Source organism: Dipodomys merriami, unplaced genomic scaffold (assembly GCF_024711535.1).
Source record: "Dipodomys merriami isolate MVZ:Mamm:240054 unplaced genomic scaffold, mDipMer1.0.p SCAF_277, whole genome shotgun sequence".
In the NCBI taxonomy this organism is placed as follows: Eukaryota; Metazoa; Chordata; class Mammalia; order Rodentia; family Heteromyidae; genus Dipodomys; species Dipodomys merriami.
In genome coordinates this window covers 665163-692404 of record NW_027204237.1, presented here as the reverse complement: position 1 = coordinate 692404, position 27242 = coordinate 665163, and the positions used below count along the sequence as shown (strand labels likewise).

General features: G+C 39.8%; 1 protein-coding gene across 2 annotated transcripts in view; it reads left to right on the top strand.

Moving 5' to 3' along the window:
- The window catches only part of LOC138837847 (zinc finger protein Rlf), a 66963-nt gene extending 43429 nt beyond the window's left edge, over positions 1-23534 (top strand). For both annotated transcript variants that reach the window (XM_070036851.1, XM_070036852.1), the window contains 3 exons: positions 5589-5725; positions 15824-15965; positions 18461-23534. In XM_070036851.1, the coding sequence (XP_069892952.1) occupies positions 5589-5725; positions 15824-15965; positions 18461-23071 (4890 nt within the window). In that variant the 3' untranslated portion in view covers positions 23072-23534. The remainder of the gene's footprint in view (positions 1-5588; positions 5726-15823; positions 15966-18460) is intronic.
- The last annotated feature ends 3708 nt before the right edge of the window (positions 23535-27242 follow it).

The following is a 27242-nucleotide window of genomic DNA, read 5'->3' as shown; positions in this document are numbered from 1 at the left end:
TAGATAGATGGATAGATGGATAGATAGATAGAATAAAAAAATTACCAAGATTGAAACCTAAACCAGAAATGGTTACAATATCAGTGAATTTAAAATTACAGTCTTTAATACTTGCATTTCACTTCATCCTACAATTATTGGGGGGAGGGATGAGATTGTAAAGAAATTGAGGATTAACCTTTTTAAGTATTTTAACATCTAGAGCGTTTATTTATTTTTTTTTTGCAGTTGTTTAATACAGGGTTTCAGCTCTATAGTCCCAGTTGTAGTTGAATTCACCATCCATCCTATGTGTGTGCATTCTCTCTTGTGTGCGAAGATTATAGGCAATGGGCTAGGCTTACCACACTCAGCTCAGAGGTGTTTTTTGTTGTTGTTGTTTTGTTTTGTTTTGTCTTGGTTAGTAGTGGGGAATTTGAACTCAGGACCTGGATACTGCCCCTGCAAGGATAGCAACTATATCATTTTTTTTTTTTTTTTTTGGGTCCGGTCATGGGGCCTGAACTCTGGGCCTGGGCACTGTCCCTTAACTCTTCAGCTCAAGGCTAGCGCTCTACCACTTGAGCCACAGCGCCACTTCCGGCTTTTTTTTTTTCTTTTTGCTTATGTGGTGCTGAGGAATCGAACCCATGGCCTCATGCATGCAAGGCAAGCTGCTCTACCACTGAGCCACCTTCCCAGCCCGCAACTATATCATTTTGAGCCACAACACCACTTCCAGTTTTCTGGTGGTTAATTGGAGATCAGAGTCACAGACTTTCCTGCCTGGGCTGGCGTTGAACTACAGTCCTCAGATCTCAGCCTTCTGAGTAGCTTGGATTATAGGTGTGAGCCTTTGGTACCCAGCTCAGAGTTCTTTAAACAGCGTGGTAGGACTTCTTTCTAGGGTTTAGTATGCATCTGAATTTCACTTCTAAGTCTCACTTTCATGGGTTATGTCTGTATTTTGGTGGATATGTGGTTTCACTGGGGTGGGGCAGAGGGATCATTATGAAATAACACATTATTTTGAAAAATCTAGTAGGACATTTTAGTTTCTCTCAGATAACAGTTTAAAGAAAAACATCAGTGACTTCCTTTTATTTTTTCAGTTGGTTAATTTTGGTTTTTGAGATGATGGTTCCTGACTATTGCCTTGACATTATTTAATATTAAAAAAAAAGAGCACCTGGGAATTTTTATTCCAAATCATCCTAATTTTTTTCAAATATTTTAATGTAAAAAAAATAATCCTCACCCTTGCTTATACCTATGTTCAACATTTGAAAACTATCTTTGCCATTTGCTTTACTTAGCTTTTTTTCCTGAACTATTTAAAAATTGAAGACATCATGGCACTTTATCTTGTATATACTCTCAGTTTCAAAACTAAAAAAGGAAGCCTTTTATATTTTTACCAGTCTTACCTGGGCCAAGTATATACAAAAGTTGCAAACTTTTTCTTTTTTTTTTTGGAATGGAATTTAATTCAAGACAAAAAAATAAATATGAGGGCTGGGAAGATGGCTCAGTGGTAGAGCGCTTGCCTTGCATGCATGAGGCCCTGGGTTCGATTCCTCAGCACCACATAAGCAGAAAAAATTTTAAAAAAGCCGGAAGTGGCGCTGTGGCTCAAGTGGTAGAGTGCTAGCCTTGAGCTGAAGAGCTGAGGGACAGCGCCCAGGCCCAGAGTTCAGGCCCCATGACCAGACCAAATAAATAAATAAATAAATAAATATGAGCCAGGCACTGGTAGCTTACACTTGTAATCCTAGCTACTCAGGAGGCTGAGATCTGAGGATCACAGTTCAAAGCCAGCCCAGGCAGGAAAGACTATGAGACTCTTATCTTCAATTAATCACAGAAAAAGGAAGAAGTAGTGGTGTGGCTCAAGTGTTAGAGAGCTAGTATTGACCCAAAGGCGCTCCGGGACAGCACCTAGGCCCAGAGTTCCAGGCCCAGGACTGGCCAAAAAAAAAAAAATTAAAAATACACACACTTAAAAGATCCTCCCAGGGTCTGGGAATGTGGCTTAGTGGTAGAGTGCTTGCCTAGCATGTATCAAGCCCTGGGTTCAATTCCTCAGTACCACATACCAGAAAAAGCCAGAAGTAGCGCTGTGACCAAGTGGTAGAGCGTTAGCCTTGAGCCAAAAGAAGCTCAGGGAAAGTACCCAGACCCTGAGTTCAAGTCCCAGGACTGGCCAAAAAAAAAAAAAAGATCCTTACAGATCTGTACTGCAATACTAGTTCATATAGGTATACACACACACACACACACACACACACACACACACACACACACACACACACACACACACACACACACACACACACACACTGATCTGTACTGCAATACTAGTTCATATAGGTACACACACACACACACACACACACACACACACACACACACACACACACACACACACACACACACACACACACACACACACACACACACACACACACACACACACACACACACACACACACACACACATTTTGACTCCATATGTAGTCCAGAGTAGCCTCAAACTTGAATGCTGGGATTGGGATCATGGGCATTCACCATCAACACACACACACACATGCGCACACACACACACACACATTTTGACTCCATATGTAGTCCAGAGTAGCCTCAAACTTGAATGCTGGGATTGGGATCATGGGCATTCATCATCATGCGTGGCTGGGAGTAAGTTGGGGGGGGGGACTTATGCCCTAAAGATTATAAAATGCTGCTAAAAGAAATTAGAGATCTAAATAAATGAAGCTGGAAGCTAGAAGTGAAGCTCACTCAGCTCACTTGCCTGCCCTATTTTGTCATCAGCAGTAGAAAAAATAAATATAAACAATAAAAACTAGGAAAGGGTTAGAGTATTCCATTTTCATGAACCAGAAGACTTAATTTGTTTAGATGGTAATACTGTATAGATTGATCTGTAATCCTATCCCTAGCAAATGTCTACCTTCCTTTTTTGCAGAAATTGATATATTAATCTTGTAGAATATATGTACTTTCTTAACAGCTATAAAACGGAAGCACTAGTGCTAGGAGTCATATTTAGGAACAGAAGATTTTTCAGGGTTTTTGGTATTTGGGTTTTTGTTTTTGTTTTTGTTTTGGTGCTGTTCCTAGGGCTTAGACTCAGGGCCTGGGCACTTTCCCTAAGTTTTTTTGCTCAAAGGTAGTACTCCACCACTTGAGCTACAGCTCCACTTCTGGCGTTTTGGAAGTTAATTAGGGATGAAAGTCTCATGGACTTTCTTGCCCAGACTGGCTTCAAACCACAATCTTTAGATCTCAGCCTCCTGAATAGCTAGGATTACAGGCATAAACCACTAGAACCCACGTTATTTCAGTATATTAAGTGTAAGTTCTTTTCCTAGATTCTCAGTGAAAAATTCAAAAGCTTGTCAGCAGCCTTTGTTTTATTATTTTAAAAAGTGTTTTGTAGCATTTGTTTGATTTTTTTTTTTTTTCAGTGCAAGATTTAGTGCACTCGGAGGGGGTGGAAATGGGAGGGCAGGGATAGTAAGGGGAAACAAAGGAAGAGGCAACAATGCTTGATAAGAAATGTGCTCATTACCTTGCTTGTGTAATTGTAACCCCTCTGTACAGTATTTTTTTGCGGGGGAGTCCGGTCGTGGGGCCTGAACTCTGGGCCCTGTCCCTCAGCTCTTCAGCTCAAGGCTAGCACTCTACCACTTGAGCCACAGTGCTACTTCTGGCTTTTTCTTTTTGCTTATGTGGTGCTGAGGAATCGAACCCAGGGCCTCATGAGCCACCTTCCCAGCCCCTGTACGGTATTTTCACAATAAAAAAAATTTATTTAAAAAAATTTAGTGCACCAATTAGTGTAATCATTTTATACTACTAGTGAGGTCTTAAAAGTTTTAATTTACCTGTATTTTTCCAGTTATTTATTTACTTTTTGTGTTTTTATGTAATCATGGAGCTTGAACTCAGGGCCTAGCCTTTTATGCTCAAGGCCGGTACTCTATGACTTGAGTCACAACTCACCTTCTAGTCTTATGCTTGTTAATTGGAAGTAAGAGTCTTAGGGAATTTTTTCCCTGGGCTGGCTTGAACTGAAATCCTCTGATCTCCTGAGTAGTTAGGATTACAAGTATGATCCATTAGCACATAGCCCCCCCTTTTTTGGGGGGGGAGGGCATAGCCATCCTGGGGCTTGAACTCTAGGCCTAGGCACTGTCCCTGAGCTTTTGCACAAGTATAGCTACCACTTGAGCCACAGCACCATTTACGGTTTTTTCTGAGTAGTTTACTGGAGATAAGAGTCTTGTGGCCTTTCCTGCCTGGACTGGCTTTGAACCATGATCCTCAGATCTCAGTCTCCTGAGTAGCTAGGATTACAGGCATGAGCCACCAATGCCTGGCAGCCTAGCCTTTTTATAGACGTATTTATTGTTAACATGTTTTCCTTGCATCAGTTTCTATTCAGTGGGACTAGTTCATGGTAGGGTTTTTTGTGTAACCTTCCATCACAAGAACTCACTTACTTTGCATATATTTATAGCCAGTAGCATAGGCCATTCCACTAGATTTACATTCATTCTATCATGCCCCAAATACTTGGTTTTTCTTTTTCCATTTTTCCCCCCCAGAGCTGAGGACTAAACTCAGGGCCTTGCATTTACCAAGCAAGTGCTCTTCCATTGAGCTAAATCCCCAGCCCCTTCCATTTTTTTTTCTTTTGTTGATAACAGGGCTTGAATTTAAAGCTTTACTCTACTACTTGAGTCTACCTCCGGTCTGTTTGCTGGTTAATTAGAGATAAAAATTCTCAAGGATTTCCTGCCCAAGACTGGCTTCAAACCAGTATCCTCGGATCTCACACTCCTGAATAGTTAGGATTACAGGCTTGAGCCACTTGTGCCTGGCTTGCTACAAGATTACCATGTTTTTTTAGCCATGCTCAGACAGTGGTTCTTTGAACTGGTTTCCTTTGGGTCTTTACTGGGAGTTTGGGTAAACCAGGTATTTTACTATCTGTAACCAGAATAAAATTGAGAAGGAAAAGAAAGGGGGGTGGGGGAAGACAACCCTGAATCTCAGTTGCCCAGGAGGCTTAGGCAAGAGATTGCAAATTCAAAGCCTATCAGGCACTTTAGAGGAACCCTGTCTCAAACTATAATTAGAAAGGCAGTAAGGGTTTGAGATGTAGGCTCAGTTGTAGAGTACTTTTCAAGCATGTGTGAGACTCTAGGTTTAATTCTTAGTGGACTGGGGAAGTAAGGGGGGATGATACTTCATATGAAACTAACTAGGTTATTATGTTTGATTTGACTGTATTATATGGTAGCAATGTTCCTGTATAATTTTTTTAATGCATAGTGTTTATGTCTGTATTGCAAATGTAAAGGAACTTCCTTATAAATTCTTTGTTCCTTTCTTGTCTTAATAATTTTGGATATTAAATACTCATGTCATGCTATTCAGCCATTAGTCAGTACAAGAAAATTATAATTCTTGCCTTATCAGTTATGAAAGATAGAAAATGTTGTAAAGAAGTTTCACATTACATAAAGTTTACAGGAAAAGTTACCATTTTCTTTTTAACTTAGTCATCTCATTTTTGATAGATTGCAAAGGTGGACTGCAAGGAAATACTAGACATCATATGTAATCTGGAATCTGAGGGTCAGGATAACACAGCATTTGTTCTTTGTACGACTTATCTTACCCAGCAGCTCCAAACAGCAAGTGTATATTGTTCTTGGTAAGTATATTTAGTTTGTATGTACATTGTTTGTTAGTTTATAGCATAGCATTTAGGGTTTATTTGAATAAAACCTTGCTTCCAAACAAAATCATTTAAATAAAAATATTTCTTCCTAGTCAAGAAAGGGTAAATAGTTCTCCTTGATCATCCTTAAATTATTGTTGACTCCAAGGTCTCCTACCTTAAAGATAAAAATATGAGTCATTTGCCGGGCGCTGGTGGCTCACGCCTGTACTCCTAGCTACTCAGGAGGCTGAGATCTGAGGATCACGGTTCAAAGCCAGCCCGGGCAGGAGAGACCGTGAGACTCCTATCTCCAATAAACCACCAGAAAACCGGAAGTGGCGCTGTAGCTCAAGTGGTAGAGCGCTCGCCTTGAGCTGAAGAACTGAGGGACAGTGCCCAGGCCCAGAGTTCAAGCCCCACTGCCGACAAAAAAAAAAAAAAAAAAAAAAGTCATTTAGGTGTTAGACTATTTTCCCTTACATTTTTTAGTATTTTCTCTTAATGACTTGTTATTAGGAAGCTCACTAATGAAAAGGATTGATTTATGTAGGTTTCTGGTTCATATTTGCAAACAAAGGAAAGCATAGCTATACAAGAAACTGAGATCTGAGGATCCAGGTCCAGACCAAAGTGGGCAGACAGATCCTTGAAACTCTTTATCTCAATTAACTATCAAAAAGCTGGAACTTGGCTAAAGTAGTAGAGTGATAGCCTAAAGTGGAAAAGGCTAATAAGCAAAAGCTTGAGGCCTTGAGTTGAAGCCCTAATACTGGCACCTAAATAATAAATAAAATTACATTATTTTGGTTTCAATTTATTCCTAAAAAATAGGAAATCTCTAAAATATAACTTATCATCAGTATTGTGATGTGGTTAAGGCTATATATTAAAGAAAGGTGCTTCCTATATGCAAGAGTATGTAAGAGGGGACTGGGAAGGTGGCTCAGTGGTAAAGTGCTTCCTTTGCATACATGAGGCCCTGAGTTCAATTCCTCAGCACCACATAAGCAGAAAAAAGCTGGAAGTGACACTGTGGCTCAAGTGGTAGAGTGCTATCCTTGAGCTGAAGAACAGGGACAGCACCCAGGCCCAGAGTTCAGACCCTATGACTGACAAAAAAAAGAATATGTAAGAGACGTACCCAGGGAGGAAGTAGTTTGAATGGGTTGGATTTGCGTAATTGTGATAAGAGAGTTCTGAGTTTTTCTAAACCTGTTTATCTCCCACTGTTTTCCTATGACTACCTAGCTTTTCATTACTGTTTTATATGTTACTGTATTTTTTTTTTTTTTGTGCATGCATTTGTGGCAGTCCTGGGACTTGAAGTCAGGGCTTAGGAGCTGTCTGTGAACTTTTTTTGCTCAAGGCTAGCCTTCTGTCACTTGAGCCACAGCTCTACTACTTCTGGCTTTTTGTGGTTAATTGGAGATAAAAGTCTTAGGACTTTCCTGCCTGGGCTGGCTGAGATCCTGCCTGAGATCCTTAGATCTCAGCCTCCTGAGTAGCTAGCATTTCAGGCATGAGCCACAGGTGCCCAGATACTGTATTTCTTTTTGTTTACTATCTTATACTGAAATATTATTTGTGTGCTATAAATTATCTTGCCCAATCTTTATAATAATCATTGCACATCAGATAGGCAGTAGGGGATTATAGAGAATCATAATGATCAGAAAAATCTCTTGATTGCCCAGAGTCTCAGCTAAAGTAATAAAGCCAAGATTCAGGCCTAAGTTCTTTGCTTCCTGATTCAATGTTTCCCTTCAGTCCATTATACCATATACCTCTTAAGATGAGGAGGATAGTAGGTTAGGACTTAATATATCTTATCAATATCTTTACCAAATAAAGAGATGATATAAGTAAAATGATTTGTTAAGTATCATCAAGATCTTTGGTAACTAAATCAAGAAATCTGGAGATGAGAGATTTTACCTTTAAAACAAATATACTTAGTTCAGGATCAGACTTCAATTTTTCTTGTATTTAAATTGATTTCATTGTTACTGAAAAATAATATCTGTTATATTGAAAATTTTAATACAGATAAGTCATATATGGAATGTACTGTAGATTAGATTATAAATAATTTACAAAATACATTCATACAATTCCTTTTACATTCATACAATTCCTTTAATACAAGTTCCCTTTTATAGTGCTATAATTGTTTTTCATCACTCTGACAATTGTTAGTAAGCTTCAGGATGATGTTGTTTCCTTGTAATAGGAAATGATTAATAGAGATTTCCCTCTTGCCTTCTGAGGATCCATGAGTAAAGGAAAGAAAATTATAGTTACCTATTATTCCCAAAGGCTTTTTTTGGAGGGTGGGGGGTAGAGGGATATTAGAGGTAGAGTAGTCATTACATAAAATAATGCATTTTACCAGAGAGAGTTAATTCTAGAAATTCTGTTCAAATAAGGTGATTCTTTTGTTGTGCTGAAGGTTTTCTTACTTAGGAAAAGGACATAAGGAATATTTGTTAAAGGAAGTCTTATTTATTTTAAAACATATCCTAGAATTTATTTCTTACAGGAGAGGGAAACCTTTTTTCTGCTAAGCCATCTGGATGTTTGTAACATAATTTGATTAACATGAAAAATTATCATCATAGGCAGACGGCTATAGGCAGCTGATGAGAAGTGGGAAGACTGTGTCTGTCCTGCCCTGATTTTTCGGGCTTCATAGGCCTGAGGGCCAGACATTCTCCACCTCCGCCTGTAAGAATTATCAGTCTTAAATTTAATCACCATTGAAGATAATATTTGGAATCTAGACTACGTACTCATTACTCAGAACAATTTTTGCTTTCAGAAACTTCCATCTGAGATATCTATAAACCATAATAGGTTTTAAAAAAACTTGCTATATTCCCCCACCCCCACCCCACCATCCTATTCTGGGGCTTGCATTCAGTGCCTAGGTACTGTCTCTGAGCTTCTTTTGCTCAGGGCTAGTGCTCTGCCACTTGAGTCACAGTGCTACTTCCAGCCTTTTTTTTCTGAATAGTCTATTGGAGATAAGAATTTCTCACAGACTTTCCTGCCCAGGTTGGCTTCAAACCATGCTCCCCAGATCTCAACCTCCTGAGAAGCTAGGATTAACAGGTGTGAGCCACTAGCTCCCAGCTGCTGTATCATTCTTAAAACAAGCTAGCCCTAGTAGCTCACACCTATAATTCTGTTCTATCTGAGAGGTAGAAATCAGGACATGTATAGTTCTAGCCTAGGCATAAAGTTATAATGAGGCCTCATCTCAACTAATAAAAACTGGATGTAGAGTACACGCTTGTTATTCCAGCTAGGTGGGAAACATAAATACTGTTTGTAGTCCAGACTGGCCAGGGCATAATGAGACCCTGTTTGGAAAACTGAAAGCAAAGTTAGCTGAGGGTGTGGCTTACGTAGTAGAGTACCTACCTTTGTTCAAAGCCCAGTACCACCAAAAAAAAAAAAAATATATATATATATATCACTTAGCTTATTCATTAACTTCATTAGATTTTTGCTATCTGAAAAAAATCAAGTATTACAAGCATGCATACCGTGTAGCATTTAGGTATCTGGCAATAGTAATGTAATAGCCATGCAAGTAATAAAGTAACCATTTTGAATGTTGATGTATTAATTCATGTGTAATTATTGTTGCTACTGTACAAACAATTATAATTATACATTGAATTATCAATTTATTGATTTGGAAGTCTAGAAGTTTTCAGGCCTCTACAGTAAGCTTTCAGTAAGCATTTGGCTGGCCCTTGCTTTCTGTAATATCTCTAAACTTAAATTTTCGTATGTTGAACATTTGGTTTCTTTGTTGTTTAGTTTTGGTAGTACTAGGGTTTGAACTCAAGGCCTTACACCTATGCTTTTTGTTTTGTTTTGTGCCGGTACTGGGGCTTGAACTGGGGCTTTAGCTTTTTTGCTCAAGACATGAATCACAGCTTCACAGCTCTACTTCTAGCTTTTTAGTAGTTAATTTGGCAGTACAAATCTCATGAATTTTCAGCCCAGATGGCTTTGAACTGTGATCCTCAGATCTCAGATTCCAAAGTAGCTAGGATTACAGGCCTGAGCCTGCATGGACTGTGATCTTATTTATGCTTCCCACTATAGTTGGGATGACATCAGATAGGCCCAGCATCTTTTTTAACTGAGAATGGGACTTGTAAACTTTTACACAGCCTGGCCTTGGACAGCAGTCCTCTTGATCTTAGCCTCACAAGTGATTAAAACTTGGATTTCAGTGGTGAGCCACTGCACCGGCTTACATTTTATTTCTTAAGATGTATTTGCATGTCATATTCTGTCCCAACTGGAGTATGATATACCAAGATCATGTATGTTTAATTCATAGTCCTGTCACTAGCGTATGGTAAAGACCAGCATATGTATTTTATTTAATCTTCTTCTTCTTTTTTTTTTTTTTTTTGCAAGTCCTGGGGCTTGAACTCAGGGCCTAGGTACTGTCCCCAAGCTTCTTTCTGCTCAAGGCTAGTGCTCTATCACTTGAGCCACAGAGCCACTTCCAGCTTTTTCTGTTTATGTGATACCGAGGAATCAAACCTGGGGTTTCATGCATGCTAGGGAAGCATTCTACCACTGAGCCACCATCCCAGCCCTTTAATCAAATTTTATAGGAAAAAATTTGGTAAGAAAATTGTGAGAATCAATTATATTGTAGCCTTCTTTCAAGTATGCTTATTCCATTATCTTTGTTTTACTAAAATACTTAAATTCTGGATTTCACTGTGACATATTTAATTTTTATAAATTTGTTTATAATTTATTCAAGATAGCTAATGGGTTAATTTGAAGGTGTAGATTTTCTGAATTACAAATCTAATTTATAGGTCATCTGAACATTGGAAGCATGCGTACAATAGAAACGTTTTTGTTATTTTTCTTTTCTTTTCTTTTGTCGGTTATAGGCCTTGAACTCCAGGTCTGGGTGCTGTCCCTAAACTCCTTTGCTCAAGGCTAGTGCTGTACCACTTTGATCCACAGCTCTACTTCCAGTTTTTGAGTGGTTATTGGAGTCTCACAGGGGACTTTATTGCCTAGTCTAGCTTTGAACAGTGGTTCTCAGATCTCAGCCTCCTGAGTGGTTAGGATTATAGGCAAGAGCTCTACCAGTGCCTGGCGCGCACGCACGCACGCGCGCGCATATGTGTGTGTGTGTGTGTGTGTGTGTGTGTGTGTGTGTGTGTGTGTGTGTGTGTGTGTGTGTGTGTGTGTGTGTGTGTGTGTGCGCGCGTGTGCGCGCGTGTGCGCGTGTGTGTGTGTCCAAATGTGCTAGTGCAGGTGCTTGAACTCAGGGTCTGGCTGCTGTCCCTGAGTTTTTTTATTCAAGGCTCTACTACTTGAGCCACAGCTCCATTTCTGGCTTTTTGATGGTTAATTGGAAATAAGAGTTTGATGACCTTTCATTGCCAGGGCTAGCTTCAGTGATCCTCAGAGTAGTTAGGATTATGGGCATGAGCCATTGCAGTCCAGCCACTTTCACTGTCTTTTAATAATACTTGCATCACTGAAGCATATGAAAAAGGATTTGTCCTAGTGTGTGTGTGATCCAACAGATTGTTATCACTGTTGACTGGTGATTTCATTGTTCCATTATACAGATTTGAATTGAAATAACTTGAATATAATCAATCCTAGCATACTGTTACATTTATATTGGATGGATAATAATAGTTTTAATTCATTGCTCTGGAACTATAAAGTAGTTACAGAAATACGTAATACATAGTAAAATGCTCCTTTGGGGGGGGGGTTAGGACTGAAGGTTTTTGGGGGGTTTGGGGTTTTTTTTTTTCCCCAGTCCTGGGCTTGAACTCTGGGCCTGGGTTCTGTCCCTTAGCTCTTCAGCTCCAGGCCTACCACTTGAGCCACAGTGCCACTTCCGACATTTTCTGCTTTATGTGGTGCCCAGGAGACGAACCCAGGGCCTCATGCATGCAAGGCAAGCACTTGACCACTGAGCCAACTTCCCAGCCTCTAGAGCTTTGAGTTTTCTAGGCAGGCACTCCACTTCAGCTACCTAGAACTTTTTGCTTATTTATATGGAATAGGCTTTTTGATTTACACCAGAGCCGGTCTGGACTGTGTTCCTCCTGGTCATACTTCCCATGGTAGATAGGATAACTGGCCTGTGCCACCATATATGTAGATTTTTATTTGGTGAGAATGGGGTCTTGTGAACTTTTTTCCCAGGCTGGCTCTGAACTGGGATCTTCTTAATCTCTACTGTTCAAGTAGTTAGTATCACAGGTATGAGGCACCATACTGAGCCAAAATGCTCTTTTTCAGTCATGCTTTTTTGGAGTTAAGATAATGGAGCCTTGATAGGAACTATAGGTCAGTGTAGAGCTCTTGCCTAATGTGGGAGGCCCTGTGTTCCATCCCTAGCATGGAAGGCAGAAAGAGGAAGGAAAATACATGAAGCCTGAAGTACTTTTTTTTTTTTTTTTTTTTTTGGTTCCGGTCATGGGGCTTGAACTCTGGGCCTGGGCGCTGTCCCTCAGCTCTTCAACTCAAGGCTAGCGCCCTACCACTTGAGCCATAGCGCCACTTCTGGCTTTTTTTTCTTTTTGCTTATGTGGTGCTGAGGAATCGAACCCAGGGCCTCATGCATGCAAGGCAAGCACTCTACCACTGAGCCACCTTCCCAGCCCAAGCCTGAAGTACTTAATACTTGATTTGTTCCAAATCAGGCCCTACACATTCTGACTTAGTATTTCAAAATTGATTTGAGAAACCTAAATTTTCAACCTGCCCTTTTACCTCTAGAGATGTGGGATAACTTTAAACCTTCAGCTAGTTAGCGATGTTTTGTGTTTTTAGAAAAAAGGTCTATGTAGCCTAGGCTTGCCTAAAACCTATGATGATCCTGTCTCAACCTCCAGAACCCTGGAATGCTACCAGGTATGCTACCATACCCAGCTCTAGGTAGAGAATTTTGGATAGTTGACATTGTTTATCAAGTTTAACTAGTTTTGATGAATTTGTTCTATTCAAATAAGATACATACATACATACACTTGTGTGCAGTATGAATGTGTGTAATATACTTTTTTTTTTCTTTTTAGTTCTAGGGGTAGAACCCAGGGCCATGCTCATTTTTAGAATTTTGTGCTTTTTTTTTTTTTAAGTTTCTCTTATTTTAGTTGCTTAAATTTGAAGCTGGGCTGGTGAGCTCACACCAATAATTCCAGCTATAGGAGAAGCTATAGATAGGAAGATAGAGGTCCAACACCAGGCTTAAATAAAAACCGTTCCTATTGGAATTAATACAAAAAAAGGAGCTTGGGAACACAGCTTAAGTGTAGAGAGCCTGCTAAGCGATACAGAGACTCTAAGTTCAAATCCCAGTACCCTGAAAAAAGAAAGAAAAGGATGTTTACATCTGAATAAAATAATCTTGTGGGTATAAAAATGAAGTCATTGGAGCTGGGCACTGGTAGCTCATGCCTGAGGCTGAGATCTGAGAATCATGGTTCAAAGCCAGCCCGGGTAGGAAAGTCCATGAGACTTTTTTTTGGTCATGGGCTTGAGCATTGTCCCTCATCTCTTCATCTCAAGGCAAGAGCTCTACCACTTGAGCCACAGCGCCAATTCCAGTTTTCTGGTGGTTTATTGGAAATAAGAGTCTCACGGACTTTGCTGTCCAGGCTGGCTTTGAACCGTGATCCTCAGATCTCAGCCTCCTGCGTAGCTAGGATTACAGGCATGAGCCACTGGCATCTGGCCCATGAGATTCTTATCTCCAATAAACCACCAGAAAACCAGAAGTGGTGCTGTTGCTCAAGTGATAGAGCATTAACCTTGAGCTAAAGAGTTGAGGGACAGCACCCAGGCCCAGAGTTCAAGCCCCATAACTGATTTAAAAAAAAAAAAAAGAAGTCATCGGGCTGGGAATATGGCTTAGTGGTAGAAAGAATGCTTGCCTAGCATGCATGAAACCCTGGGTTCAATCCCTCAGTACCACATAAACAGAAAAAGCTGGAAGTGGCACTGTGGAGCATGAAAAGGCTCAGAGACAGCACCCGGGCCCTGAATCCAAGGACCAGGACCGGCAATAAATAAATAAAATAATAATAATAATAATAATAATAAAGTGTGAAGTCATCCAACTTGTATGGCTGATGGTTGTTTCCAAAATGGCCTCTCTTGCTTTTCACTTCTGACTAGTGAAACAGCAGCAAGTAAATTAATACAAGTATTTAAAGGCATTTTAAACTAAATTTATTCCTTGTTGCTCAAATTTACAATTATTAGCTATTGTAATTATATATATATATATATATATATAGGGGTGTGTGTGTGTTGCTAGCCTTGAGCAAAAGAAGCTCAGGGACAATGCCCAGGCCCTGAATTCAAAATCCAGGACTGACCAAAAAAAAAATCTTACTTTATGATAGCTACAGTTACTTCTTACTAAATATAAGAAAGTAAATTTTATTTTCACTGTGTTGTAAAAATAGATGCTTTTTGGCTGGGAGTTGTGGTCCATTAGTACAGCAGTTGTCAAACATGCAGTGAGGTTCTGGGTTCCATTCTGTAGCATAAACATGCAAACATAGACATGCAGATGCTGTAAACATGTGTGTTTTTTTAAGACTTGAATTTGTTTTCTGCTTCTTAGTTTGTTAATAGTAGTATATTGCTGTTTTAAAACTTAAAAACTTATTTTTTTAAAATGTGAAGTTTAGCCAGGTGCTGGTGGGTCACACCTATAATCCTAGCTACTCAGGCTAAGAAATCTGAGAATTGTAGTTTGAAGCCAGTCTGGGCAGGAAAGTCCATGAGACTCTTATCTCTAACCATCAAAAAACCAGAAGTGGAGATGTGGCTCAAGTTAGAATGCTAGCATTGAGCAAAAAAGTCAGGGTCAGTGCCTAGGACTTTAGTTCAAGCTCCAAGACTGGCACCAATAATGAAAAGTACTTAAATGAAAAGTACTTCAGAGATATAGTATCCAGGGCTGGGAAGGTGGCTCAGTGGTAGAGTGCTTGCCTTGCATGCATGAGGCCCTGGGTGCAATTCCTCAGCACCACATAAAGAAAAAAGCCAGAAGTGGCGCTGTGGCTCAAGTGGTAGAGCACTAGCCTAAAGCTGAAGAGCTGAGGGACAGCACCCAGGCCCCACAACTGACAAAGGAAGGAAGGAAGGAAGGAAGGAAGGGAGGGAGGGAGGGAGGGAGGGAGGGAAGGAAGGAAGGAAGGAAGGAACCCACCCAAAAGTTGTACTTAAAAGAAACACTTTTTTTTCATATTTGTGGGATTTCTGTTCTCCCCCCTCCCCCTCAGGAGTGCCATTTTGCTTATTTTAATGGTATTTAAACATTCTAAAATGTATTCCTATATAGCATCAGACCAAGAAGGGTTCCATGAGATCAGCATATAGAAGTGTGCTACTAAAATTTTATTAGCTTGCCGGGCGCTGGTGGCTCACGCCTGTAATCCTAGCTACTCAGGAGGCTGAGATCTGAGAATCGCGGTTCAAAGGCAGCCCGGGCAGGAGAGACTGTGAGACTCCTATCTCCAATAAACCACCAGAAAACCGGAAGTGGCGCTGTAGCTCAAGTGGTAGAGCGCTCGCCTTGAGCTGAAGAGCTGAGGGACAACGCCCAGGCCCAGAGTTCAAGCCCCACGACTGACCAAAAAATAAAAATAAATAAAAAATAAATTAAAAAATAAAATTTTATTAGCTGAATAGATGTTCTTGGAACATCTATTGCCCAGTAGGTCAGTATAATTTAGTCGTTATAATTAATTGCTACTGTAAAGTATAACACCTTTTAGAATAAGGTAGATCCTACATACCATAAAGGAAATACAATTGTCTTGCTTTTATTTACCTCTAAACACAAAGAAGAAAAACATTAGAATTTTCTGGGAGGTTTTGTAACAAAGTTACTAGTTTGAGAAGGAAGCCTTACTGATTATACATAGCTTTTCATCTAGTTCTTGTTGTCACTAGTGTTGGGTTGCTTTCATTAACCAAAATATGAGATTGCTAGGAATGGAGCAGCAAATATCACTTGATTTAAATATTTTGACATAATCTTATTTTTCTTTATAGGGAACTGACTCTCTTTTGGAGTAAACTGCAAAGAAGAATTGATGCTTCTTTAGATACGTTTTTGGAACGCTGTCGTCAGTTTGGTGTCATAGCTAAAACACAGCAGCATTTGTTTTGCTTGATTAGAGTTATACAAACTGAAGTGAGTAATTTATGCTTTCTGTGTTGATTGTGCAAGACAGAAGACAAGTGAGGTGCTAAATTGTTAGGCAGTTCCTCTTAGATGAGGAAAAATTTGGAGTTTAATAAAATATGGAAGTGGCCTTATCTAGCTGTTTCTTGCAGAAAGTTTTATTTTTGTTTTACTTTCATCTTTGGTACTGTACTCTCCCTTCCCAATGTAACTTTCCATATTCTTGATAATTTATTTGAAATATATTTAGTCTTATCCATTGAAGATAGGAAGGAGAGAAGTGGGAGAAAAATCACCAAAAACATATTTTTGTTCAAATAAGTTAGATGGTAATTTGTTCCGTGTGTGTGTGTGTGTGTGTGTGTGTGTGTGTGTGTGTGTGTGTGTGTGCGCGCGCGCGTGTGTGTATGTGTGCGTGTGTATGCTGGGTCTTGAACTCAAAGCCTGGGCACTGTCATTTAGCTTTTTCACTTAAGACTAGCACTCCACCACTTAAGCTAAAAGCTCCATTTCTGGTTATTTGGAGAAAAGAGTTGCCTGCCCAGGCTGTCTTTAAACCATACTTCTCAGCTTTCACCTGCTGAGTAGCTCCAGTGCCTGGCTCCTTTTTTCTTATTCCTTTTTTTTAATAATGTGTATGTGTTATTATTGGGACTTGAACCTGTGGCTTAGGTGTGGTCCCTTCGCTTTTTCACTTAAGGCTAGTACCCTAACACTTGAACTGCATTTCCATTTCTTTTTCTTTTTTTGATGGTGCTAGTGTTTGAATTCAGGGCTTGCTGGGCTGGTGCTCTACGGCTGAGACATGCCTTCAGCATATTTTTCACTCAATACTTATAGAATAAGGTTTTGCTTCTTACTCAGACATATACCTGTACTATGATTTGCCTAATTTATGTATTTTGTAGTCTTGGGATAACATATACCACCATATCTAGTGTTTGTCTTCCCTCCATGGAGATGGAATCTTGAGGATTTTTTTGCCTTTGCTTGCCTGGAATCTTGACCCTCCCAGTCTCAACTTCCCATGTAGTTTAGAATAACATGTGCATACCACAAGCCCAGCTATGGGTTGAAAATTTTTCTGTTTCAGCTGTGAACTGCAGTTCTCGCAGTCTCATCCTCCCAAGTAGCTGGATGTGGCTCACTGGTGCCAGTCTGATCATTTGTTTTTGTTTGTTTTTTTTGTACTAGTACTGGGATTTGAATTCAGGGTTTTGTATTCTCACTTGGCTTAGTTTTTCATTCATAGTTGGTGCTCTACTACTTGAGTCATACCTCCAGTTCCAACTTTTTTATTTTATCAATCATGGGGCTTGAACTCTGCGCTGTCCCTCAGCTCTTCAGCTCAAGGCAAGCACTCTACCACAGCACCACTTCAGTTTTCTGATGGTTAATTGGAGATGAGAGTCTCATTTTCCTTGCCCCTGCTAGCTTTGAACCATTATCCTCAGATCTGTCTCCTTAGTAGCTAGAATTATAGGCATGAGCCATTGGCACCTGGCTAAGTTCCAACTTTTTGTTAGAGATAAGAGCCCCTCAGATTTGTCTTCCTTGGCTAACTCAGAACCTTCATCCTCAGACTGGAGCTTCCTAAATAGCTTCCAGCACTTGGCTTGATTAGTGTGTGAGTGTGGGTATATGCATGTGTGCGCCTGTGTATGCATGTGCAAGTACTGGGGCTTGAACTAAGGAAATAGGCCCAGTTGCTTTATTGGCTCCCTATGTCAGAAACCTAAGTTCCTTTTATCAGCGCTTCTCTTCTATTCCATATTCTACCACCTAACTATTCCAATCTTAGATAAATATTTCTATTCCATATAGCAAGAAGGAACCTGTGTGGGTAAAACTACACTATGATACACTTTTTTACTCTCTGCACACATACATGTGGCCACAAAGCTCTAAGAGAAGCTAGGAGATATGTTCTTTATTATAGATGACTATAATTAATGAGGAAACAGGTGTTCTGACTGGGCACACTCCTATAATCTCATCATTTGGGAGGCAGTGGTAAGAGTGTAAATTCAGTTCAACTAGAGCTAAATAGTGAGACCCTCTCTCTAAAACACTAATTCTAAGAAGATACAGTTTAGTGGTAGAACAGCTGCCTAGCATGCATAAATCCCTAAGTTTGATCTTTAGGATGGATGGATGGATGGATGGATGGATGGATGGATGGATGGATGGATGGATGGATGGATGGATGGATGGATGGATGGAAGGATAGACAGACAGATAGATAGATAGATGCAGTGTTGTTGTTTAAATTATATTTAATCCAGTCTTTCATGATTAGAGAAGTAGGATCTAAATGTAACTTACAAGAAGAAAAGTTTAATAATTCTATTTGCTTATGCTTTTTTTTTTTTTTTTTTTTTTTTGGTCTTGGTTGAAGTTGAGACAGAATCTTAACTATGTGAGTTTGAGGCTAAAATACCTTATTGATGGGCATTAATATAATCTCTGTATATACAAAAATTGCTTTTTTTTCCCCCTCACAGGCACAAGATGCTGGCCTTGGCGTATCAATTTTACTATGTGTCAGAGCTCTTCAGCTCAGATCAAATGAAGATGAGGAAATGAAAGCATCAGTTTGTAAAACAATTTCCTGTCTTTTACCGGAAGATTTAGAAGTTAGAAGAGCCTGTCAACTTACAGAATTCTTAATTGAACCCAGTTTGGATGGCTTTAATATGTTGGAAGAACTGTATTTGCAACCAGATCAAAAATTTGATGAAGAAAATGCACCAGTTCCAAATTCTCTCCGGTGTGAACTCTTACTAGCTTTAAAAGCCCACTGGCCTTTTGACCCTGAATTTTGGGACTGGAAAACTTTAAAACGACACTGCCATCAACTTCTAGGTCAAGAAGCCTCAGATTCTGATGATGATTTAAGTGGATTTGAAATGTCTATTAATGACACAGATGTTTTGGAGTCATTTTTCAGTGACTATGATGAAGGTAAAGAAGACAAACAATATAGAAGAAGAGATCTGACAGATCAACATAAGGAGAAAAGAGACAAAAAACCCATTGGTTCTTCAGAAAGATACCAGAGGTGGCTTCAATATAAGTTTTTCTGTTTATTGTGTAAACGGGAATGTATAGAAGCCAGAATTCTTCATCATTCTAAAATGCATATGGAAGATGGAATTTACACCTGTCCAGTTTGCATTAGAAAGTTTAAGAGAAAAGAAATATTTGTTCCTCATGTGATGGAACATGTTAAAATGCCACCAAGCAGAAGGGACCGCTCTAGAAAGAAATTACTGTTGAAAGGTTCTCAAAAGAGTATTTGTCCCAAGAGCCCCTCTTCAACCTTGGAACAAAACCAGTCACTGAGTGAAGAAGCCAAAGGAGAGTCTCATGAATATGTCACATTCAGCAAATTAGAAGATTGCCACCTGCAAGACCGAGATTTGTACCCCTGTCCTGGTACAGACTGTTCCCGTGTGTTTAAACAATTTAAGTACTTAAGTGTGCATCTCAAAGCTGAACACCAAAATAATGATGAAAATGCCAAGCATTACTTGGATATGAAAAATAGAAGAGAGAAGTGTACTTACTGTCGGCGACATTTCATGTCTGCTTTTCATCTGCGAGAACATGAACAAGTGCATTGTGGTCCCCAACCTTATATGTGTGTGTCTATAGATTGCTATGCTAGGTTTGGATCAGTGAATGAACTACTTAATCATAAACAAAAACATGATGATCTTCGTTATAAATGTGAGTTAAACGGCTGTAATATTGTTTTCAGTGATTTGGGACAGCTCTACCACCATGAAGCACAACATTTTAGGGATGCTTCCTACACATGTAACTTTCTTGGCTGTAAAAAGTTCTATTATTCCAAAATTGAATACCAGAAGCACCTCTCGATGCATAATGTTGAAAATTCAGGTGGAGACATGAAGAAATCAGTGAAACTTGAGCCTGCAATAGATGAAAAGCAAGATTGTGTTGATCAGCCCCACCTACTTGACCAAATCAATAAATCACATTTACCTGAAGATCTTTTCTGTGCAGGACCAGCTGGTTCACAAGTAGATGCTACAGAAAACCTGAAAGAAAACAGTGACAGTAATTCTAGTGACCAGTTAAGTCATAGCTCTTCGGCTTCTATGAATGAAGAGTTGATTGACTCATTGGATCACTCTGAAACCATGCAAGATATATTACTATCTCATGAGAAAGTTTTTGTGTCTTCTAGTTTAAAAGAAAAATGTTCAAATATGGCAGTTTGTTTTGATGGAACAAAATTTACCTGTGGTTTTGATGGCTGTGGCTCCACATACAAAAATGCAAGAGGAATGCAGAAACATCTACGGAAGGTGCATCCATATCATTTCAAACCCAAAAAGATAAAGACAAAAGACTTCTTTCCCTGTTTGAGTAATCAAACAACTGACAAGTTTGATACAGAACCTAAGCCCTGCTCAGATACAAACAGTGACTCCCCAGATGAAGGTCTTGATCAGAATGTTCATACTAAATGTAAACGAGAACATCAGGGTTATTCTTCAGAGGCCTCTATTTGTGCTTCTAAAAGGCCATGTACTGAGGATACCATGTTGGAACTTCTGTTACGCTTGAAACATTTAAGCTTGAAAAATTCAATAGCACATGGATCTTTCTCAGGGTCATTGCAGGGGTACGCATCCAGTGGTGCTAAGTCTCTTCAATCGGTTTCGTCTACTATCTCAGACCTTAATTTTCAAAATCAAGAAGAAAATATGCCAAGTCAGTACCTTGCACAGTTGGCAGCTAAGCCTTTTTTCTGTGAGCTTCAAGGATGCAAATACGAATTTGTAACTAGAGAAGCTTTGTTAATGCATTACCTTAAGAAGCATAATTATTCAAAAGAAAAAGTCCTCCAATTAACCATGTTTCAGCATCGGTATTCCCCATTCCGATGTCATATTTGCCAAAGGTCATTTACACGAAAAACGCACCTTAGGATCCATTATAAAAATAAACATCAAATTGGCAGTGACAGGGCAACTCACAAACTGTTAGACAGTGAAAAATGTGATCATGAAGGGCCGTGCTCAGTAGACATATTGAAAGATGATTGTTCTGCAGAACTTGGAGGTGATCCCAGCAGTAATTCTGAGAAGGCACAGTGTCATTCTAAAAATGAATGCAGTTCAGAAACAGATTTGGAGTCATCTTGTGAAGAAACAGAAAGCAAAACATCTGATATTTCATCACCAATAGGCAGTCATAGAGAAGGAGAAGGAAGAGAGGGACGAGGTAGCAGGCGAACTGTTGCTAAAGGAAATCTGTGCTATATTTTAAATAAATACCATAAACCATTCCATTGCATCCATAAAACTTGCAACTCCTCATTCACCAATCTAAAAGGCTTGATTCGCCATTATAGAACTGTACATCAATATAACAAAGAACAGTTATGTTTAGAGAAGGACAAAGCAAGAACCAAAAGGGAACTTGTAAAATGTAAAAAGATATTTGCTTGCAAATATAAAGAATGTAATAAACGCTTCCTGTGTTCCAAAGCTCTTGCTAAACACTGTACTGACTCTCATAACCTAGATCATATTGAAGAGCCTAAAATACTTTCTGAAGCTGAGTCTACAGCAAGGTTTTCATGTAACCAGCCTCAGTGCCCTGCTGTTTTTTATACCTTCAGCAAGTTGAAACACCACCTGATGGAGCAGCATAATATTGAAGGAGAAATACATTCAGATTATGAAATCCATTGTGATCTTAATGGCTGTGGCCAGATCTTTACCCATCGCAGTAATTACTCACAACATGTTTATTACCGGCATAAGGACTATTACGATGATCTATTCAGAAGCCAGAAAGTAGCAAATGAAAGGCTACTAAGGAGTGAAAAGGTATATCAAACAGCTCACACTCAGATGCATGAACATCAGACTACAAGGAGGTCACTTAATGCTAAAACTAAAAAATGTGGCTTAATCAAGGAAAAGAAAGCTCCAATTACTTTCAAAACAAGAGCAGAAGCCCTCCATATGTGTGTAGAGCACTCTCAGCACACGCAGTACCCTTGCATGGTTCAGGGATGCTTATCTGTGGTGAAATTGGAGAGCAGCATAGTGAGGCATTACAAACGTACCCATCAGATGAGTAGTAACTATTTAGAGCAACAGATGGAAAACCTTGTTGTTTGTGTTAAGTATGGTACAAAAATTAAGGAGGAGCCTCTTTCTGAAGCAGAGCCCTGTATAAAGAAAGAAGAAAATACAAACTGTGAATTGGAGCACACAAAGCATGGCCATTCCCCTGGTAGCAGTAATGCAGCTCTCCAGAACACTGATTCTTGCCATCCAAGTGAAAGGGATGGAGGTCAGAAAGAGTGTACAGAAAATAATCCAGTATTTGATGCAGACAAACTGCTCTACAGAGGAACTTTAAAATGTAATCATAGTTCAGAAACCACTTCTTTGGAACAATGTAATATAGTTCAGCCTCTTCCCTGTAAAATAGAAAATTCCATACCTAATCCCAGTGGGACTGAAAGTGGGACTTACTTCACAAGTTTCCAGCTACCTTTGCCAAGGATCAAAGAAGAACCTGGGCAGCACAGTTCGATTCAAGAAAACACTGTAAAAAATTTGGCCCATGTCCCAAAAGAGAATTTTAGGAAGCCTTCACAATCTAGGTCATTTGATTTGAAGACTTACAAACCTATGGGATTTGAATCTTCATTTCTGAAATTTATTCAGGAAAGTGAAGAAAAAGAAGATGATTCTGATGATTGGGAGACTTCAGAGCACTTAACATTGAGTGATTCTTCACAGCCCAGTAATGACTTAGTAGCGAGTATTGTGGCAAATGACCCTGAAGTTGACATACCTCATTCTTCCAGTGACTCTGCAATTCATGAGAACCTGACTGCAATCCCACCTTTAATAGTAGCTGAAACAGCAACAGTTCCTTCCTTAGAAAACCTGAGGGTTGTATTGGACAAAGCATTAACAGACTGTGGAGAGCTTGCCTTAAAACAGCTTCATTATCTTCGGCCAGTGGTTGTCCTTGAAAGATCTAAGTTTTCTGCACCAATTTTAGACTTGTTTCCAACAAAAAAGACAGATGAGCTTTGTGTAGGGAGTTCCTAAATAACAGTTTTGCTTTAGAAACAGACTTGCTCCAACACTGGGGACAATTGCCAACATGAACAAAGGCTGAGAACCAGCCACACTTGTTTAGGTAGAATAGGCTGTGTATTTACATGAATGTATAATATCTATGTCAGCAGTATTGGCTGAGTCCATTAGCTCTCCAGTTGGTTTATTGATTGGGGTTTTTTTTTGTTTGTTTATTAAAAAGAAAATGGAACTGTATTCTTGTTTGGTGCTAATTAATACATCAAAATATACTGGGGCTTCCTTTTTCAAATAAGTGTGCATGATTGTATATGAAACAGATACTAAGGTCCCAGGGTGGGAGGGTTAGGGAAAGGGATAAAGAGTTCTTACTTGACTTGAATGTGCACCTGGGGGTGCTTTGTGTAATATACTGTACACTACAGCATCTTATATTTTTTGAGTTGAGTTTCAATAAATGACAATTTTTCACCCATTTTATGTTTAATCAAAAGGAGTTTTCATACTACATGTAAACTGGAATTGCATGTGTATTTTCTGGAGTGTGTTCATGCTTTACTCCAGTAATTTTTATGTTAACAAACCATTCAGATCAAAGGTCTTGAAATTTTGTGTGTGGGGGGGGGTGGATTCTAAAACTGAATTTTTAGCCCTAGTGTTCAAGAGAGCTCCTAGAGAGAAGGTAGTACAGAAGTTGGCCTGTTAGACAGGAAGAGGATATGCCAAACAACATGAAGGGCAGAGCAGACTCAGGCATGTTTTCAGGAAACTACAAATGATTTGATAGGCTGGCAGTAACAGGGATGAGACTATTACACAGAGAAACAGGAGCCCATGAGCATATGAAAACTAATGAATTTGGGCTTAAGTCTATAAGCAATTGAGAACCTTTGGTTGTTAAGTATACTAACACACTCAACTTAGATGACTCGAAATGTCTAGTATGAATTGTCTAGAATAAATCTAAAAATGAAATAGGGAATAAGACTGTTGAAGTAATTGAGGCATTCTTGGTAAGGAGGTGCTGAGTTTTGGCAGAAGGGAGTGAGATGAAACCCAGATATCTAAGGAGATGAGCTGGGCGTTGGTAGCTTATGCCTGTAATCCTAGCTAGTCAAGAGGCTGAGTTCTGAGGATCACTGTTCAAAGCCCAGGCAGGAAAGGCCATGAAACTCTTTATCTCCAATAAACCAGAAATAGCACTGTAGCTCAAGTGGTAGAGTGCTCACATTGAGCTTGGGGAGCTGAGGGACAAAGCTCAGACCCAGAGTTAAAATCCCATGCCCCCCCCCATGTACCCTCCAGCCCCGCCCCCCCCCAAAAAAAAAGACAGGAAAGAGGAGTAGGTATTTGGGAAGTTCGAAAACTAAGGTGAGGTTGGTCTTTGTGTTATGTTTCAGGGATATCTATGATACCTATAGTGGCAGGAGTAAGAATATGCAGTAAGCCCACCTTGCTGGTTTATTACACATGGTTTTGACCAAGTGTGGTCAAATAATTTTTTTTTTTTTTTTTGTCGGTCGTGGGGCTTGAACTCTGGGCCTGAGCGCTGTCCCTCAGCTCTTCAGCTCAAGGTGAGCGCTCTACCACTTGAGCTACAGCACCACTTCCGGTTTTCTGGTGGTTTATTGGAGATAGGACTCTCACGGTCTCTCCTGCCCGGGCTGGCTTTGAACTGCGATCCTCAGATCTCAGCCTCCTGAGTAGCTAGGATTACAGGCGTGAGCCACCAGCGCCCGGCTTCAAATAATTTTTTTAATCAAAAGAAATTTTGTACTTGCTTGCCAATGACATGTCCTTTTTCACAGAAGTTTGCCTTGCTGAGACTTTTTTTTTTTTTTTTTTTTTTTTTTTTTTGCCAGTCCTGGGGCTTGGATTCAGGGCCTGGTCACTGTCCCTGAGCTTTTGCTCAAGGCTAGTACTCTACCACCAGCTTTTTCTGTTTATGTGGTCCTGAGGAATTGAACCCAGGACTTCATGCATACTAGGCAAACATACCACTAAGCCACATACCCAACCCAGATTACACAAAAAGTTTAATTCCCACTTGGGCAATATGCAGTATGCAGTTGATGTAGAGAGATTATGTGCGATCTGATCTTCCCCTACTTCATAAGTTTGTGAGAATATTCTTCCCACAAAGTTGATGGTGCCTAAACAAAAGTTAATATGCATATTTTTTTCTTTTTGCTTTACTGAGATTTGAACTCAGGGCTTGTACTTGGAGTGCTCTCTTGGTCTGCTTAGCTTGCTCCCACTGGTACTTCATCACTTAAGTCATGCCTCCAGTCTAGCTTTTTACTGGTTATTTTGAAGATTAAACCTTACGAACTTTTCTTTTTCTTTCTTTCTTTTTTTTTTTTTTTTTTTGGATCCGGTCGTGGGCCTGAGCTCTGGGCCTGGGCGCTGTCCCTCAGCTCTTTAGCTCAAGGCTAGTGCTCTACCACTTGAGTCACAGCACCACTTCTGGCTTTTTTTTTTCTGCTTATGTGGTGCTGAGGAATCAAACCCAGGGCCTCAGGCATGTAAGGCAAGCGCTCTACCACTGAGCCACCTTCCCAGCCCCCTCATGAACTTTTCTATCCAGCTGGCTTCAAAATTTGGTCCTCTGGATCTCAGCCTTCTGAGTAGCTAGGATTATAGGCATGAGCCACTGGTGTCCAGCTGTGTGCTTATTAAATGATAAATTTTTAGAAATTACTAAATTTTGAAAAATTTGTATTTGTTCAAAGGTGGTATGACGCTACTGGAGGTGAGGCAGCTTTATGGGAAAAATTAAACTTCCGAAGTGCCATACTAAACTCAATATCCTGAACTCTATCCAGGTTTTGGTTTTTGTGCTGGTACTGGGACTTAACTCAGGGCCTCATACTCTGATTTAAGACATCCCTCCACTTCCAGTTCTGTTGGAGATCAGAATCTTTTAGATATATATGCTTGGGTTGATTTCAAACCAGGATTAGATACCAGCCTTTTATATAGGCTTGATCTCCATGCACCTGACATTCATGGTTTTTCCTCAACAGTAGTCTCCTCACAACCATGTACCTGCAGATGTGAAGGCTCTACTGTCTTTGTGGGGAAGGGTCTTATTTTTGAGATAGGGTTTCACTACTTTACCTAGACTGGCTTACCTAGACTGGCCTCCAACGCTTGATTCTCTTACCCCAACTTGTTTATTCTTACTGGGAAAGTCAAACTTGCTTACTTAGTATAACTCGAAAAATTGTTACTCTGTTTCCCATCACAAAGTAAACTAATGTATCCTGACATATAGCCTGTAGTGTTGATCAAGATCTAGAAAGCCTACTCTGTTCTGACATGCTTGTTGTGTACCTGCAGGAAGGTAACCAGGCGAGGCAAGAAACAAACTTGCTAAGGGGGCTGATGGTATAGCTCAGTGTGGGAGCATTTGCTTAACATGCATGAGGCCCTTTGTTCAATCCTCAGCACCAGCAAAACAAACTTACAAATATTTGGCAGATGTAGTTCAGGGGAAAAAGTCCCAAGAAAGTTATCTAAAGCCAAATATTTACTAAGCACATACCATCTGCTAGCCTGTGGATGATGAGTATTGAAAGCCTTGTTAAGTTTCCCCAAGAATCTAGTAGCAAAGACACATTAAACAGAACAGTACAGATAAGTAAAAGTTATGCCCCAAATGCTCTGATGGTTAAAGACAAGGATCAACAAAAGCAGAATGAATGCTTCTGTGAGAAAATGTTTAAACTGAAATCTGGAGTATCATAAGGAGCCGGGTTAAAAAAAAAAGGGGGGGGGGAATTGTATCGTGCAAAGGCTTTGTGGTACAACATCATGCATTGATAACTTTGACCATACTGGTATAGCTGGAGTTGGAGGAATCAATAGAGGGAAAGGAGAAAAGAATGAGAAGGTAAAGAGGGACCATGTACTTAGTATCCTGTAACTGTGTTCTAAATTAAGACTTTGAGCTCGGCACTGGTGGCCCAAGCCTATAATCCTAGCTACTCAGGAAATATCTGAGGATCGTAGTGCAGAGCCAGCCTAGGCAGGAAAGTCCATGAGACTTGGATTAATCACCAGAAACCAGAAGTGGAGCTGTGGCTCAATGTGGTAGAGCCACTAGACTTCAGCACAAAATCTTAGGGGCAGTACCCAGGCCCTGAAGCCCAAAACCAATCAGAAAAATATTTTGTTTAAA